Source organism: Myotis brandtii, unplaced genomic scaffold, assembly GCF_000412655.1.
Source record: "Myotis brandtii unplaced genomic scaffold, ASM41265v1 scaffold1803, whole genome shotgun sequence".
Lineage (NCBI taxonomy): Eukaryota > Metazoa > Chordata > Mammalia > Chiroptera > Vespertilionidae > Myotis > Myotis brandtii.
The window spans coordinates 22832-41537 of NW_005356686.1; the positions used below are offsets into that span (position 1 = coordinate 22832).

The following is an 18706-nucleotide window of genomic DNA, read 5'->3' on the forward strand; positions in this document are numbered from 1 at the left end:
GCAATTACTCTAAATTGCCTCGATGGCTCTAGATAATGACTTCCTGACAACTCAGTGGTCTCAAGACCCAAGGGCTCTAGATAATGTGTTCCTGTCAACCCAGCGATCCCAGATGATGTGTTTCTGTCAACTCAGTGATCAGGAGACCCAAAACTGTAATCAACATGCTTAATTTCTGCTTCTGTAAACTGGTTTTTTTGCGAACCAGGTTTCTCATTCCAAACCCTGAGATGTAATCAATATCTTTGTGATTTTTTGCCTATATAACCCTGGAACTGTGACCAAATAGGTACTATGAGATTTGGGAATAACCCCTCATAGTCCCGGATTGCAATAAATGTGACTCTTTAATTCGACTTCTTGAGGCGTCCTTCTGTGATTTGCGGGGTACGTTACAACACATTCACACACAAACAGTCCCCTGGCCTGAAACACCAGTTCCAGCCCAGCTCACACAGACAGATCAGCCTCTGGGTTTAGTTTGGCAGTGACGGTGGGGAGCAGCCTCCAGCCTCTGAACACAACCACTAGATCCAGAATGCATGGTAGCTGCTCCTCTCAGGCACAAAAACCCCCCTTGGGCCTGATTCCTGCCTTTGCCCACGCTATCTTACTCTGGCTTCTGCACCCTGCGTCTCCCTCAATCCCAGCAGTTGTCATTCATGCTTGTGGGCCTTCCTTCTTTCCTTTCTTTTTTGTTTATCATCGCCTGAGGATATTTTCCATTGAATTTTAGGGAGAATGGAAGAGGGAGGGAAAGACCGAGAGAGATGATGCTATATCTACTGAGCCCAACCTGCAAGGGCATTGGGAGTTTGTGCTTTACTGAGTATAGAAGACACCTGGGTTGCTTGTTAAACTGCAATCTTTGGGCAGCGGCAGCCCAAAGGGGTTTGAATGGTTTGAATCGCAGCACCGCTGGGGGCAGGGGGGGGGCGGGATGCCAGGGTGGAAGGTGAGAGGTTGGATCACATGGGCAGAGCTCTTCCACAGCACAGCGGCTGGGCTTCCTGCTGATGACTGTTACAAATAAATAAGTAAACTAATTAATAAATAAAAAAAGAAAAAAAGGAACACAGTCCCTTCTCTGCCTCTAGGGTTTCACTGAGAAACCTTGGGGAAATCCACAACCTGCCTACATGGTTGACAATGCAGAGTCAGGTGAATGGTGAATGGTTGCTTTCATTCTAATTGTTTTATTTTCATCTTGGCACAATGAGGTTATGAGGAAACAGAAAATGAGGTTTTTTGAGAAGAAAGTTTCAGAATTTTATTAAAGTACATCCAAGTCTTATCCATTTGTGTTTCCAAATATAACAGGAAATTATAGTCCATGATTAATAAATGCTATATCTTTGCCAGTGATTGTAATAGATGTGAAACAATTGCCAAATGGAAAATATGTTCTTATATTTAAAAAATGTTCTGACAACTTGAACTTGAAAGGTATTCTCCTTTTTCTAAAATGTTTTTCTATGTCTTTTCTTCAAGCCAATAGTTTCCCTGCACAGACAGGGGAAGCTTGGGTTGTCCTTCTAAGGGCTCTAGTGCAGGTGTAATTTCCCCCTTTATACAGAGTACACATGTTTAATGCTGTCCTTAAGAATAATAGTAAAATTGTGTGATGGAGGGAAAAGGTTAATCTCCACATTTCTTTATAACTCTTACATAGTTTTGGTCTATAGGCATGAAACTTACTTAAGAAGAGAAGTAATGGTTAAAAGCAGATGATGTGGGCGGCAGGACTCCGGCAAAGGGTTTGGAAGATGTGATTATAAATGTGTTTGTATGATCTGTTTGTTTACATTTCTTTAATAAAAACACTGTTTTGTGTTTGCTCGTAGAAAAAAAAAAAAAAAGCAGATGATGTTCACGTGAAAAGACGGATCATGCCTCCACTTCCAGGAAGGGGAGACAGTTCTGATAGAGGGAGAATGGGACACAGGCCTGCTGACATGGCTCTATTTCCAAACAGACAAACAATATTCACTCACTTTTCAACAAACTCTGGGCTTTTGCCCATTCTCTTTCCCCCAAATATTTCAAGGTGTTCTTCTGAGAATAACTACTTACAGAAATTGCTTTTTGCTCAAATACAGTATAATGGAAACTCCTAAAGAGTGGTTTTGCCAGCCTGCTTTGGCCCACTTTCTTAGCCATCTACTTTAATTTGTGAATCACACTGGTAAATGCTTCCAACAATAACTTGACCAGCCTCTTACCTCTGCCTGCTTATAACCTGACATCTGCACTTTCAACTAAAGCCAGAGGCATTCCTCTATTCCTGGAATGGTTTTTCCTATCCTCTTTGCCAATTGATAGTTTTTCTCCTTTTATAGGAATACCTTCTTTTTCTATGAGTCCTGTTGCAATACCTGACCACTCCGTGCTGTCATAGAATAAGAGAGAGAGAGACCTCAGAGACCATTGTGTTAAATCCTCATTTTACAGATGAGGAAACTGAGGGACAGAGAAAGACAACATGTGTGGCCCAAGGAATATCTAAGGTTCCTAGAGTAGAAGCTTTCCAATGCACAACACAGCTTTCAGGTTCTAACTAGTAATTTCTAGAAAAGCAAAGCTAATTTTAAAGGTGCCTGTGAAAGTTACTGTTTAAGGGAAACCTACTTTTAGTATTTCCCTGAATTCAAAAAATATTTTAAGTTATTAAAAAAAATTGCTTGAAATGAAGTGTAACACAATTAACATATTAGTTGGTATCCTTGCAGTTTAAGTAGCTTTATGAATACCTGAGGCTGCTTCTGGGAAGTTGGCTACCTGCTGTTCAGATAATTAATCACTTGGGTTTCTAGTGATTACATTTATGACTTGACTATAAGGTTCTTAATGACATAAAGGAGGGTCTTGGCTAAGTTGAGATTTCCCTAGTCCCCACAATAGTGCTGAGACTGCTTTTACTGTCCTTTAGACACAAAGATGTCATGTCATACCCATGTGCTGTTGTCTTTTGGTGTCCTGTCTCTGAGTAAGAAGTCTGAGGATCCCGATGTTGCAGTAAGAAAGCTGAAAGAGGAGGCTGTTGCAGTGTCTCCAACAATTTCAGGCACTGGCTGTCGGTGGCTTAAGGGTGAGGAGACTTAGGAGAGCAAACAGAAAATGAAAACACCAAATGTCATTTTCAATTGCAAGAACTGAACATGTTCTGCTTCATAACTCTGGCGATCAACCTAGTAGCAAGCAAAGAATCCTTGGTTTGAGCAAGTGTGGGCCTCCCTGGGCAGCCCAGGCGGTGGTCCCTTGGAATTCTACCTTCTAGGCTATAGGCATTCGCACTGCCATCTCTGTCCAGCTGCGGAAAGTAAACATGGGGTGGGAATGCAGCACCGCTAACTTTACAAAACTGCACTTTTGCCTCCTTCCCATTCCTCAGCTCCCAGTCTGGTCCACAAACTCCTCCAGAATTACCTCAGCTAAGAAGGGAGTACCAGAGCGCCCCTGGTAAAGTTAGGACACGAAGCAGGAGGAGGAACAGAAATGTGATCCCATCTTGGCCTGGGAACAAAGTTGCAAAAAAGGGCAGGGCTTAGAAAGAGAAGTTTTTGTTTCTCACTCACTTCTTCCTCTTTTGTAAGAAAACAGGGAGCTGGTAGAAAACTCGACGATGTTCTGACTCCTGCTTTGGATCTGTGTGGGGTCCTCCTGAGTGTGTGTGTACACTAATGGGATTGGGGTGCAGCATGGAGGCGAGACTCTGCAGGCGAGCCCCTGGGTAGTTGGTAGCACGTTCAGTTTCTCAGAGGAGACCCCAAGAGTCCCGCCTTTGGAGCTGGCACCACAGCAGCCCCCTCCACACACACACACACCCCGCACAGTGGGAGAGTCCCGCCCTGGCCTCCAGCGACCCTGGAGATCTGCTTTGGAGACACATGGTCAGCGAAGGCGTGGCCAGCTTGGGCAGCAGGACGCGGGACACCATCCCTGCCTGCATAAGCCCGAAGGGACACGGGCTGCTGCTCCCAGGAGCAATGGGGCCCCTAGAGTCCAGGCAATTTCGTCTCCAATACAGGTCATTGGCTTCCCGTTAGTTCAGTGCACCTCTTGTTTGCTAACAGTTTGGAACAGGCCCGGAACAGAACTTTTTGCAATAGCCCCCAAAGGAGGAAAAGCAAATTTAAAAAGTTTGGGCTGGGCTGGGATTTGAGACCAGGACCCCTTGCACCCAAAGCAAGAATCATACCCTGAGTCCAAGGAGCCCAGATGAGCACCTGCTCACACTTAGGATCCCTATGGACCCCTCTATAGGTATTGATCCGAAGCCCACTTCCCAGTAAACTTCCTGAATGCAAATCTTTATCTCAATGACTCTTTGCCAGGGAACCTGACTTACGACACAAGAATACAAATGCACATGTGATATTTTATTGTTTCCTCACATGAGGATAGGTTTTATTGATTTTTAGAGAGAGAGAAAAGGGAGAGAATATGAAAGAGAGAGAGAGAGAGAGAGAGAGAGTGAGAGAGAGAAACATCAATGTGAGAGAGAAACATCCATTGGCTGACTCCTATACCTGTCCCGCCTGAGGAGTGGAACCCTCATCCTAGGTATGTGCCCTGACTGGGAATCCAACCCATGACCATTTGGTGTGTGGGACATGCTCCAACCAACAGCTACACGGTCAGGGCTAGATTTTTGTTTGTTTGTTTGTTTGTTTGTTTGTTTTTTTCGATATGTTTTTATTGATTTTAGAGAGCACAGAAGGGAGAGGGACAGAGAGATAGAAACATTGATTGGCTGCCTCCTGCATGCGCCCCTTTGGAGATCAAGCCTGCATCCCAGGCCTGTGCCCTGAATGGAATCAAACCATGACCTCTTGGTTCATGGTCCACGTTCAACCTCTGAACAACACCGGCTGTACTAAGTGCATTTTTATTTTAGAACTAGAAGCCCGGTGCACAAAATTGTGCACTTGGAGGGGGGGCGGTCCTTCAGTCTGACCTGTGCCCTCTCGGACCCCTCAGGGGATGTACAACTGCTAACCCGGGGAATCAGGCCTAAGCCAGCAATCGGACATCCTTCTTGCAGTCCAGGACCCTTCGGGGGATGTAGCAGTGCACCAAGCAACAGGCAGTCATGGAGGAGCCCAAATCATAGTCGGGCGCCGCACCACTCGTGCTTATCCTAGCATGCTGAGCCTGCTGATGTGGAGTCAGGACAGCTTCCACTGTGGCAGCTGCACTCCACAGCCATGAGCCCAGCTTCTGGCTGAGCAGCACTCCCCCTGTGAGAGCACACTGACCACCAGGGTACAGCTCCTGCTTTGAATGTCTGCCCCCTGGTAGTCAGTGTGCATCATAGCGACCAGTCGTTCCAGTCATTCTGCTGTAATGGTCGCTTAGGCTTTTATTATATAGATGCATACATGTAAAAAGTTGTAAATGTTATGAATGTCCAACAATAGAAAATTTGTGTGATGGATCATGCTACATTCCCAACATGAAATACTACAGAGCCTTCAGAATAATATAGGTATTTGTTGACTTGGAATAAATGTGTCTGGTGCGGCAGGGTTCGAGAGGTGTCTGGAGCGGGCCAATCAACTCAGAACCGTACTACCGAGCAGAGCCAGAGTAGGAGTCAGAAGCTCGGGCCAGGTTCGAAGATCGTCCACGCTCCATTCACCTCTCCCGGGTTTCGGCACCAAAAATAAAAAATCAGACAGAGGCCGAAAACCAGGACTACAGGCTTTATTAGAGGAGAAGGACCTGCCGGGCAGTCTCGCAAGGGGAGGACAGCAGCACGTGCAGGGGTGAGCACACCTTTTGAGGGGTGAAATGAGAAGGGGTGGGGGCGTATTGTACTCAGTGCACACTGATTGGTGGCTTACAGCATTGTCCATATAGGACAAGGGCTTAGGGTATTTGGCAGGTGTGGATTGGTGGTCTAATGTATAGTCCATAAAAGGTACATGGTTAGTCACTCAGGTATTTCCTGGCTGCAGGTTACGTCATACTCCACCCACCAGTTGGGGGAAGGGAGGATCTATCACATATCACACTTGGCATATTAATATATTTTAAATTGTTAATTTCTTTAGAGAAAATACAAAATGATTATCTCAAAAATAAATTTTTATATTTTGTTACCACAAGTATATGATTTCTTCTAACTTAATTTGAACTTTAAACTTTTAGAGCTGGCAAGTCAAATATTTAGCATTTCTCAGATTAATAAAACCTTTATATTTTTAAGAATAAATTTCAAAAAATATAAGATATAATCAACATATTCCATTCTGTCCTCTAGATTTTTCATGAGGTAAATTTAGATTAACATTTCAATATATTGTAATTTCAAAATACCTAATTTATTGAACAATTTTTTTATTTAACTCAGCAAGCTTTAAAGTTTTAAGTTGCCAGCAGCTCTGGGAAACCATGTGTGAGGCTAGAAAAACAAGTTTGGCCTAGGTTGGTCATTTTAGATGTAAATTGACCACATTCTTTCCTTAGAGATTGCTGGGGGAAGTCAGCCTTCTTAATTAACAAAAGGTGTAGCCAGTCTTCACCTGGGCTACTTAGATTTTCATAATTAATATATCATTTATTTATATTTCAACCATTTTTTGAAATTCTAGAGCCAATTATAATTATTCAAGGCATTTACTTTGGCAAATTCTATAACAGAGATAATTTACTGATTTTGTAGCAGTTTTAATGTTAACTTTTGAATGCAGTCCATTATTATTTAAGTAAACTACTTTCTATTATGGAAAACTTTTGGTCATCTCCGCCATCTTTCTTTTGCAGGAAAAAAACAGTCTTTGGGGTTTATTCTGTAGCATTCGTAAAGAGATTAAGTTTAGCTCAAAACTTTCTAATATTTGAAATCGGCAAGTGTAGGCACATTTTTTTAAAATATATTTTATTGATTTTTTACAGAGAGGAAGGGAGAGGGGATAGAGAGTTAGAAACATCGATGAGAGAGAAACATCGATCATCTGCCTCCTGCACACCTCCTACTGGGGATGTGCCCGAAAACAAGGTACAAGCCCTTGGCCGGAATCGAACCTGTGACCTTTCAGTCCCCAGGCCGACGCTCTATCCACTGAGCCAAACCAGTTAGGGCGTGTGCACATTTTTTAAGCTAATTTCTCTCTTCACAAATACAGAAATCCCAGACGCATTTCTAAATTTTACAAATGTGGCAAGAATGAGATTTTTTAAAATAGCATACTCGGGGAGTGGGTGTCCATACAGGATCACCATGTGTCTCCCTTCCCCCACCTCCTGCTTGATTTGGGGGGAAATTCAGTAAGTAGTTTGGCCACATATCTTTTCCCAATTAAACTAAAGGCATACTTAATAAATAATGACAGATCAATAACACCAAATCAAAGTTCTTTTCCTAAATCTTTTTCTATTCCATTTTCTAAAGTAATGACTATATCTTAGAGTTATTTTTGCCAACATTTGCTTATCCCAACATGTTCTTTGGTAATTTTTAAACAAAGCATTAGAGAATCTCTTTGCGACAGAGCTGATAGCTCCACCCTCTCCAGACACCTTTGAAATCAGTAGTGGAGGATCCGGCAGCTTTTTAGAAATTACAGATTTTAAATCCTCAAAAAAAATTAGGTATTTTATGATTTGAACAAGAAACCACATTAAAGATGACCAAGGCACTTTTTCTTCAGCCTGATTTTAAAAAGTACCTTATAATATTACAATTTGTTTATAATTTTGCCTTTTAACAAAATTCTTCCCCATTATAACCTGACTTAAAACTAAAGACTTTTCTTGCCCACTCTGGTTCATGACTTCCAGAGCTTGGTACAAGCTCTACACAGAGTTCAATCTTACCACCATACCGGTGTTGTTTTCTCTGCTCAGGTGAATTCTTCTTCTCCAAATGTCCATATCTCAGACGCCAATTAATGCCAGTGGTATTAATCAAGAATCTAGAAGGGTTCAGGAATCTGGAGAAGGCACTGTGTGTAAATTAATCAAGAGTCCAGAGATGAAACATAATTTTGAAAGGCATATTGGGGAGTCAGAGAAGACTTAGCTAAAGGAACTAAGTTATCCTTGTCTCAAGACCCCTTGCTTTTTATTAACACAAATTGTCCTAAGGAAAGGTAGATATACATATCAAAGGGTAGGGTTTTGTATACAGAGTCCATTGTCAGATTGGAGGAATTGCCTGCGGCTGTTCAGGTGCTTGGCCAGTAGGAGGCAATAACATTTAATGCCCTCAGCTGTCTGGCAGCAAGCAATCATTTTATGCATCCTTTTCAGGTTTGGGGAAATGCCCTCTGCCATCTCCAGATGATTCATCCCTGCTGATGTGCTGGAATTGGCTTCCGGCATATCCTGCCTTCTCCCACCACACTTCACACAAGAAGGGCAGTGGGGAAATTCTCAGGGAAATCAGAACTAGAAGAGATCAATTTCATGAGATATTGCAGTCCTTTGGATGTACTTCCTGGGCCATGTTCCTCACCCAGGACACATCAGGTAGCACAGTGTAGTGAGGACACTACGCTGGAAGTTGCGGACCTGAGGCTGGTTTCTGTTTCTGCTGCCAAGGTGGCTGTCTGACCTTGAGACTGCTGTGACCTTCTGTCTCCTTGCGTGTATAATGGAAAAATGATGGAAGTTCCTTTCCATTGCTTATGTCCTTCCATCCCTTGAGTTCAAAGTAACTGTCTATATCTTTTACATATTGAAGTATTTTGCTTGGTAATGAAGGTACTTCTACTTGGGCCTACAGTTTTCTTTTCTGTGCCATCCCTCACTTCCTCCCAGTCACATGGAGGAACTTGTTATTTTCTAAATACACAGTGCTCTACCAGGAGCGTCTACTTCTCTTTATAGACTTCCATTATTTTATCTGAATTTCCCTCCCCCTATGCCTAATAAAAAAACACCCATTTATCCTTATTAGTTGTCCCAAAGGTAATCTTTGCTCTGAAACCTTCCCTGATTCCCCCACTCCACCCCTTTTCTCCCATTGCTTTCTGATAACCTGGTCCTTGCCTATGCCGAGCTCTTATCAAGGTCTGGTTTGTATTACAGCTGTAGGGGCTGCTTCTGCGGAGAGAATTCTCAGCACTTGGATATAAAACAAAGTCCTTGAATTAACTGCTTATTTCTCCTCAGGAGAAGACAATGTCTGTGGCTCTGTTGGAGACTGCAGAGTTCAGGCTCCCAGCTCCCTTTTCCTCACCTGAAAATATGTGTTTATTGATTTTTTGAGAGAGAGAGAGAGAGAGAGAGAGAGAGACATCAATGTGAGAGAGAAACATCAATTGGCCACTTCCCCCATCTCTACCTCTCATACACACACCCCAATGAGTGATTGAACCCACAACCCCAGTATGTGCCCTGACCAGGCATTGAACTCACAACCTTTTGGTGCCCGGGATGATGCTCCAACCGACTAAACCACCAGGCCAGGGCATCAGGTCTTTTTTTTCCCCTCAGAAATCCTGGTTGATAATTAATACCACTGCAATAAGCTATCACAAGAGCTGGAACAACTGGGTTACCCTTAAATACGGAATGGAGGCACTGGTGCTAGCCCTACAAGGGAAGGGCAGGGGAGATTCTCCTAAAATGGGTAGAACCAAGAGGACCATGAACTGCCTATCCTGAAAGGTAATTAGGTCTTTTCCCAAGTCTCTGTCTTCCCTCAGACACCTTGAGCAATATCCAGGGCTGGCACTCGGGGTGGGAAAGGACATAGGGAAGATGCACTCTGTCCTTGGGGCTGAGGAAAACTGATAGTGTCGGGAGGCTGGGGGGAGGAGGGAGGAGACTGGGGCCCTTCTCTGTGTGTTCTAGAGACCAGGCTATTGACTGCACCTGGTGGGCTCACACACAGGGCTCACACTCTGGGAAAGTGCAAGCTGTACCTGGTTGGCCTCAAACAAGGGTGCCGGAAGCCGGTCCATCCTTGCTGCTTGACACAGTCGCTGCAGGAAAGAAACATCTGCACAGCATATGTTTCAAGGGACCTGGCATATATAGCATATTGTTCTTAATATGTTTGCTCTCCTTAAGCGCCATGTGTTTTAACCAAGGTCACCTCTCCGAGAAAGGTTGTTTCCCCAGGTAGGGATTTTTCCCTGAGGTTAGGGAGGGGATACAACCCCTTAACTAAGTGCCAGGCGGGTAGTTAATCACTTTAACTACAAACAATCACGCTTAAGCTACATAATCTTTACTCCCTGGAATGGAGATAAGAAACGCCCTAACCTTTGCAATAGAAATTGACAGGATTAAAATCGGCTGGTATAAATATAGATGTAACAAGACAATAAACATCAGATCCTAATCAGTGGAGATCCTGGCTAGAGGTCCTGACTAGGCTGCTGATCAACTGAAGGCTGTCTCCGTGTCATTCCTTCTTCGCCGACTCCGTCCACACCTTTGGGGACCTCTGGACCCGCTGGGGTTGGACCCCAGCACAAGGGCTCAGATGTTGGAACCCCTTTCTTTCCCAGTTCACACTGTTGGATGGATGGAAGTAAAATGGGCTTGGAAAGAGAAATGGGAATAATAAAATGGGAATCATCAACAGGAATGATAACCTGCACAGCCTTGAAAGCATTTTACCCTTTGTCCTTGGTTCTAGGAAGATTTCAGAGAGTAATTTCCAAGCATCTATGGAAGGGGCAAAAATGTACTTCCCTTCACTTTCTCACCTTCACCTGGGATCAGGCCAGTCACTGATGTGGCTTCATAATGGCCTGTGATCTTGGGAGCCTGCCTTGAACACTCCAGTTCATCCTCTTTCCACCCTTTTGTGCTTCTTCATCTGCACATGAATAAACTTTGTCTAGTCTCTCCTGTTAATCTTGTTTTCATCAGTTAATTCACAGGCCCCCAAACAGGAACCTAAATGGGTAGGAAAATTTTTCCTCCCAACACCACTCAAGATGATAAGAGTACTATCTAAATACTAAGAGACAAACAAAACATGCTGGAGGGTGAGGTACATGAAACTAAAAGTTCGTGCTATGCCATAGCTTCCTTAGTCCCCCTGCTACTTCCAATCAAATGCATGTTAGTTGTGATCAAATAACTGGATCAATACCCCTTCCGCTGGTAACTGACCTTTAGGCCATTTCACAATGGACATTTTCTTTGGCTAAGACCACATTCCACTTGCGAAGATCACATTCCACTTGCTAAGACCAATATCCGTCCCCTCTGTACCTTTCTAGGATCAGGACCAGTCCAGAGAACTCTCTGCGCAGAAAACGCCTGCCTAGAGTCCTTTAAATTCTCTCACTCCCTGTCCCTGGGTTCTGGCACCATTTTGGGGTTCAGCCCATTTGGTATCCAGATGACCTAGTCTAATAAAGAGGGAATATGCAAATTGACCATCACACTGTCACAAAGATGGTGGCACCCCCAGCAGAGGCAGGGTTTCCGTAACACAAGATGGCTGCGCCCACAGTGGAGGCCGAGATCCCTTAATGTGCCTTAAGGAGCAATCATCAGGGACCTCAGGCTGCACCCCCCACCCAGCAGGGCTTAACAGGGACCTCAAGGCATTTTCCCTGCCCTGGCCCAGGCCAGGGGACCTCAGGCCGCGCCCCCCGCCCAGCGCCAAGCCAGGGGACCTGAGGCTGCACCCCCTGACCTGTGGGGTTTGACAAGGGTGGGACCGGCTGGGTCTGGATCTCGCCCAATGTGGGTGGGGCTGGCTGGGTGTGGGTCTCGCGTGATTTTGAGGGACTGTGGGTCTGCTGGGACTTGACTCTGGGTCCCGTAGTGTGCCCCAGACTCTGACAGGAGGAAGATTTTCATATGCCTTTTACTAATTTTCTTTCATCTCTGACACTTCTATTATAAAGAAAGGGCAAATAACAATATTAAAATAATTCCACTAATTAATCACATTTTAATGTGCATGAATTTTGTTCCCTGGTTCACTATTAAATGTATAATCCCTTACCACTTTGGCTTTGTGCATTTCTCCTTCAGTGACTAACATTTGGTGCCGCAAGCCGGGAGGATTCCAGCGGGGAGAGGAGCCATCGTCCTCACTTTTGTTACCCTAAGTTTGCTACTCAGAGAGCAGTAGGCAGCGTCAGCTTGTCCTGTGCTTACCTCTGAATCCTACTCCAGTAACTGGATTGCTGGCCTCAATTAGGCCTCTGTCCCTTATGGACCCTCTTGAACCAGCCAAGGAAGATGCAGGATTGGGAATCTTTCTCCATTGTTGACCCTTCATCCCGCACCAGCCAATCTTTTCTAGGTGAGAGACATTCCACAATTCCCCTCATTTCGTGTCTTCTGCCCACTCACTCTCACGGACTCTTCAATAGTCTCTCATCTCAAAAATCCTAGTGCTAGGCCTGAAGACTCCTCAACCATTTGGCTTTGGATCCTTCTTGATTGGATCCTGTCCAGAGGGTCACCCCTCATTTCTCCTGGTGATTTGTTTAGCAGTGGGGACATCTGCCCTGAACAGTCATCTTTGGATTTGTGGTCTGTCATTTACCCTTCCTCTGCATACTCACAAGGGAGATCATGCCCAAGCACCTCATTTTCTTTTGTAATACTGTTTGTCCATGATATAAACTAGATGATAAATTTTAATGGCCTAAAAATGGAACTTTCAATTTTAACACATTGCACAATTTAGATAATTGCTGTCACCATGATGGAGAATGGTCATAGATTCCCTACATCCAGGCTTTTTTCACCCTCTAGTCCCAAACCTTTCTCTGTCACTCCTCTACCCATCAGATCCTACTCCTTCACACAAAAAATCATACCCGCAACACTTCTGATTCTGAACCTACTTTTGACCCAGCAGACCACTGACCTTCACCCCTTATGTGTTCCCTCTCCATCATCTGCAGTAGAATCCAAAACTTCAGACCCTCCTAACCAGCAACCACCTTCTCCCCTGGTCCCTGAGAACTTAAATCCTGAGAACTCAAGCTTCAATGCAGCCCTTTCCCCATCCAACATTGGCTCTCGGGCCACCCAAAGACCACCTTTCTCAACATCCACTCTATTCCCGAACCCATTCTACCATGAGAGAGAGAGCAGGAATTGAGGGTACTGTCTGAGTACACATCCCATTTTCCATGTTCAACCTTGTAGGGACTGACAGCAGATCCTGAGCTGTAGATGAATGATTACTCTAACACATGTTTCTGTGAAAGAGAGGGCTAAGGGACTGCCTGGCTAAAGGAACCAAGCAGCCCCATTTGCCTGCCTCCTTAGGCTTTTATTGTACCAACAGCTTGAACTAAAATTAACTTCTAGATCAGTGGTTCTCAACCTTCCTAATGCTGCGACCCTTTAATACAGTTCCTCATGTTGTGGTGATCCCCAATTTCATTGTTACAAATTGAACATAATTAAAGCATAGTGATTAATCACAAAAACAATATGTAATTATATATGTGTTTTCCGATGGTCTTAGGTGACCCCTGTGAAAAGGTTGTTCGACCCCCAAAGGGGTCGCGACACACAGGTTGAGAACCACTTCCCTAGATACTATCAGCAGGGTAAGTATCCTTAAGTAAAAACATGTATCTCTAGTGCAGTGATGGCGAACCTATGACACGCGTGTCACAGGTAACACACGAACTTATTTTTTTGGTTGATTTTTCTTTGTTAAATGGCATTTAAATATATAAAATAAATATAAAAATATAAGCTTGTTTTACTATGGTTGCAAATATCAAAAAATTTCTATATGTGACACGGCACCAGAGTTAAGTTAGGGTTTTTCAAAATGCTGACACGCTGAGCTCAAAAGGTTCGCCATCACTGCTCTAGTGTCTTTAAAACAAGGATGTTTTGAAGTCTAAACATAAAGATTCCAGTAAAACACCCAGGGGCTCAGACTTGTTTGGACAAGTCAAGGCAGGGTCTGCCACGTTCGGCAAGAATCCCCTAGAGGCCTCTGACCTTTTGGCGAATCCTCCTTACAGACTTTTCAACCAAGTCCCGTGCTTCTCCACAACTCCTCCCTTTTTGACTTGCTGGCTGCGGAAAATAGAGGAAGGCGGTAAACTTTTTGCTTTGGAATGTCTTGGTCCATGAAGCACATTCACTGCTGGAGTTCTGATTTTGGAGATTATAAGAAAAACGAAGAGAATTACAATGACAGCAATGGTTAGTCCCATCGGGTACCAACTGATGCTAGGAAACCATGTGGTGGGGTCTATCCACTCCAAATGTTCCTATACCACATTCCAAGCAGTAATATGTTTTTCATGTTCATTCATAGCAAGTAAGGACTCTTTAATTTGCCTTTGCAACATGTTTACTTCTTCAGTAAGGTTATCATGAAAGATTCCCCATAGATGTTTTTTAACATCAATCCACTGCTGGTGACTACTGTTCCATTTTAAAGAGGAGACACACATGTGCTTATGCTCCCAATCACAATTGAGTACTTGCCTGTCCTGTCTTTCCCCTAGATACTTAATGGATGCCTCTATTGCCCATAGTCTAGCAAATATTTGTTTTCTATGTGCTGTTGTATAGTGAATTCCCTAGTTACATTATATACCCTATTGTATACAAATGTGGCAGTCTGTACAGACTCAGAAAGGGCCACCATGGTGACACTGGCTGTAGTAAGAATAACAACAGCGAGATAATGGCTGCAATGAGCATTCCCAAAAATCTTTTGGGCCGCAATTGGCTCAGTGCTCTTTCTAAGACTTAAATAGCTCATGAGCCTTGCCATTTCCTGGTGAGATTAGCAGGTATTAAGATTTCTCCTTATCTCCTAAGCACTAAAATAGTGCTGATATTCAATGAGGTAATATTCTGGGTGGTAATACAGGATGCAAAATAAGCTCCTTCTCCAACCTGTACTAGAAAAGATGAACTATGGTTTCTTTTTTTCTTTCTTTCTTTTTTTATATTTTATTGATTTTTTTAGTACAGAGAGGAAGGGAGAGGGATAGAGAGTTAGAAACATCGATGAGAGAGAAACATTGATCAGCTGCCTCCTGCACACACTCCACTGGGGATGTGCCTGCAACCAAGGTACATGCCCTTGACTGGAATCGAACCTGGGACCCTTGAGTCCGCAGGCTGACACTCTATCCACTGAGCCAAACCGGTTAGGGCGAACTATGGTTTCTTAATAGATTGGGGCCTATAACAAAGACATGGGGTGAGTGGTAAATCAGGCTACTGTCAGTAAGATTATTAGTAAAAGTCTTACTATAATGGCTGGAGGAGTTCTGGTAGTCACCGTGCCACAATGTTAAAGGGCTGAAAACATGGTCGAATCTCTATAAAATTTCCTGAACTGGCAAGCTTAGTACTCAAGGTCATGGGGAACTTATCCCTCCCTTGAATCTCTATAAAATTTCCTGAACTGGCGAGCTTAGTACTCAAGGTCATGGGGAACTTATCCCTCCCTCAGTCCAAACTAAGGGCATGCCTGTATAACCAAAGTAACCTGTATTAGACGCACGGTGTGCCAGAATGTCAGTGTGGGTGGCTTGTAAATGACTATATGGGCTCTAATCTGTAACCTGTTGGTCCTCTAGGACCGTCAAATGAACACGATTTCCTCAACAAACTTCCCAATGGACTGCCTCAGCAGAGGGGTCCCCCGCTTATTTTGCTTACAGGGAGTGATGGGAGGCATAGTGGCATTACTCAGATTGCCACAGGCCTCACTGCCTGCTGAGGGAAACATATAATTTACCAAATTGCTTTAAAAATGCCTCCTTATATCTGAAAAACAAAAAGTTTAAGAACTAGCAATACTTTCCACAAAAGTTACAAAAACTTTATAATTATTTTCTATTTATTCAGCTCTCTAATAAAATTATTTCTTCTGATTTTTCCTGCTAGTATTTCTATAAATTCAGATGCTTTATAGAGTAAGGTGAATGATATGGAATCTTGTCCTTTGTATAAAACACAACATTCTAGAATAATAATTAGAGCTATAAATGAAGGCATAATATAGTTATTATTATTTGATAAAGCTTCCTATGTATCTTAAGCAGAAATTTTTCCCTCATGAGAGAGAAAACAAATACTTGAGACATTATAGAGCATATTGAAATGATCTAAAGCCAATTCTAGGTCAAGAAAAAGGTTCTTAAAATTCAAACCATGGAAGGTAATCAAATACATTAGACTAAAAGAGTACATGTTGTTATTATTATTAAACAGTAGTAAGTAATTTATTCATTTAAGTAATCAAGTTCCTGATAATATAACATAATTATTTTAATAATATATATATGTAACCTTTGCTTCTTCGGCAAATACAGAAAAAAATTTTTTCCCCTTTACTTTTAGAAATAGGCTTATTTTTCCAATGGAAGATATACTCATATTCTTAAAAAGCATAATAGAGCTAACATGACCTTGACAACTCTTAGGAGGCTGGAGAAAGGGTTGGTGTGTATGTGGGAAGAGAGCAGGTCCTGGAGTTTGATCCCAGGACTGCAGTAACTCCTGGGCCTCTAACGACTTTAGTGTAAAAGTACCATTTTTGTCTTTATGAGGAGAATCCCTTCCTACCTTCACCCCGCTGCTGCCACTTCTGCAGTTATTCAAGGGTTCTTCTGTAGCTCCGGACCTCTAGGGTTAATACTTGGGGAGTTGAAATAATTATTTCCCATATTTTTCTCTTTTTGAGTAGACTAACAATATGAACTCTTGTATATAAGAAGAGATCTTAAAAACAGAAACAAAACAAAACAAAACAAAACAAAAAGACCCCTATAGTAAATGAATGAGTACTCACAAGAAGGTGGACTGGGACATTAGCCTTAGAATTTTATTTCATACTAACCCAGCACAGTAAAGAACATCAATCAGTAACCAAGTTACATTATAGACAGACAAGAACTTCCACTAGCTAAGATTTTCCAGTGGCTATGCCTTGAGAGGGAGAGCAGGAAGGCTCCCCAAGATTAAGAATTTTTGGCAGCTGCTGGGAAGTTCCTGCAATCCCTGTCATGTGTTCAGCCTGCTACAAGTAGATGGGGCCACTAGCAAAGTGAAATGTGCCCCATCTTTAAACAAATTAAACCAAACAACAAAGATACAAAACAACAATCAACAGACACTCTATGTGTAATATCTATAAGCATGCACAACCCCCAGATGTGACTTAATAAATCAGAGTCCTTTCCATGGATCTTTCAGAAGATGTCTTATAGTGCCCAGGTGCGGCTCAGAGGGCTCCTAAGTGGGGTAGCCAGTGAACACCCACAAAAAGCCTGTTGTTCACAGATCTCATCATATTCTGCTCTCCATGATAAATATTGGATGGCGTCCAGAGTTGATTTGGCCAAAATCTGTCAGTCCCAAGGCATCATATGGTAATTATAAGACAAGGCATTAAGGAGTCCTTTTGTAAATAGACTGTTAGCCCCACTTTCTCTAATACTTTTCCTTATTTCTTTAAAGGCATTAAAGGAGAGAGGAACATAAACTCTATTACCTTGTTGATCTTGCATAACTGGGAAAGCCAAAAACTCTCCTTCTAACATGGCTTGCCTGACACGGGATCCCATAATCAAGGATCTAGTTGATGGACTCTCCCACACCAGAGACAGAGGATCCAGAAATATTTCCTCCAGTTGCAGGGCTTTACATATCACAAGCTCTGCTTCAGGAGAAGGGGGCAGTAGTAAATCCTCCTGTCATTCTGTAGGTTTTTGACCCTCCATATGAAGTGGGCATAGTGCAGATCGAACAAGAGCCCACATAGTTAATGATGATAAGGGTACTTGTTTTCCCTGGACCTGATTTTTCTTTAAATTCCTGCCCACTGTTCCCAGAGATTGAGGTCTAGTGTTCCAGCATCAGGAAATCAAGGTCTACAAATTATAAGTTTGTAGTAAGCTTTTTAGTTGTTCTTCTGTAACAGAGGCACCACTTGCTTTTAATAACTGTTTAAGCACTGTGATATATTGCTGCTGTTCTGTGGACAACTGTTGTCCCATTATGAAATCTTAGCTGAGAAACAATTTCCTCTAACTTGGAAATGCCAAGCGGGCTCCAATGACTTACTGCACAGTTACTTTCGTTTTCTTCCTCTTTGTTTTCAAGGGTTCTGTCACAGTTCCTTGCATTCCTCAGTCCTCACACAGGGAACCACTTGCTGGGACTGACCAGCAGACCCTGAGCAATGGATGAATGATTATTCTGACACACATTTCTGTAAAAGAGAGGGCTAAGGGACTGCCTGGCTAAAGAAACCAGACAGCCCCATTCACCTGCCTCCTTAGACTTTTATTATAGTAACAGCTTGAACTAAAATTAGTTCAAGCTCTACATACTATCAGCAGGGTAAGTATCCTTGCGAAAACACATGTATCTGTAGTGTCCTTAAAACAAGAACATTTTTAGATCTAACATAAAGATTCTAGTAAAATACCTGGGGGATCAGACTTGTTTGGAAAAGTCAAGGCAGGGTCTGCCGCCTTCAGCAAGTATCCCCTAGAGCAGTGATGGTGAACCTATGACACGCGTGTCAGAAGTAACACATGAACTCATTTTTTTGGTTGATTTTTCTTTGTTAAATGGCATTTAAATATATAAAATAAATATCAAAAATATAAGTCTTTGTTTTACTATGGTTGCAAATATCAAAAAATTTCTATATGTGACACGGCACCAGAGTTAAGTTAGGGTTTTCCAAAATGCTGACATGCCGAGCTCAAAAGGTTCACCATCACTGTCCTAGGGCAATGGAAACTAAAGAGAAAATAAACAAATG

General features: G+C 42.9%; 1 protein-coding gene across 1 annotated transcript in view; it reads right to left on the reverse strand.

The window, feature by feature from the left end:
* Positions 1-12205, reverse strand: part of LOC102244300 (ribonuclease 4-like) — a 27701-nt gene extending 15496 nt beyond the window's left edge. Inside the window, exon 1 of the mRNA XM_014537644.1 lies at positions 12082-12205. Coding sequence (XP_014393130.1) covers positions 12082-12205 — 124 coding nt within the window. The remainder of the gene's footprint in view (positions 1-12081) is intronic.
* Between the last annotated feature and the right edge of the window lie 6501 nt (positions 12206-18706).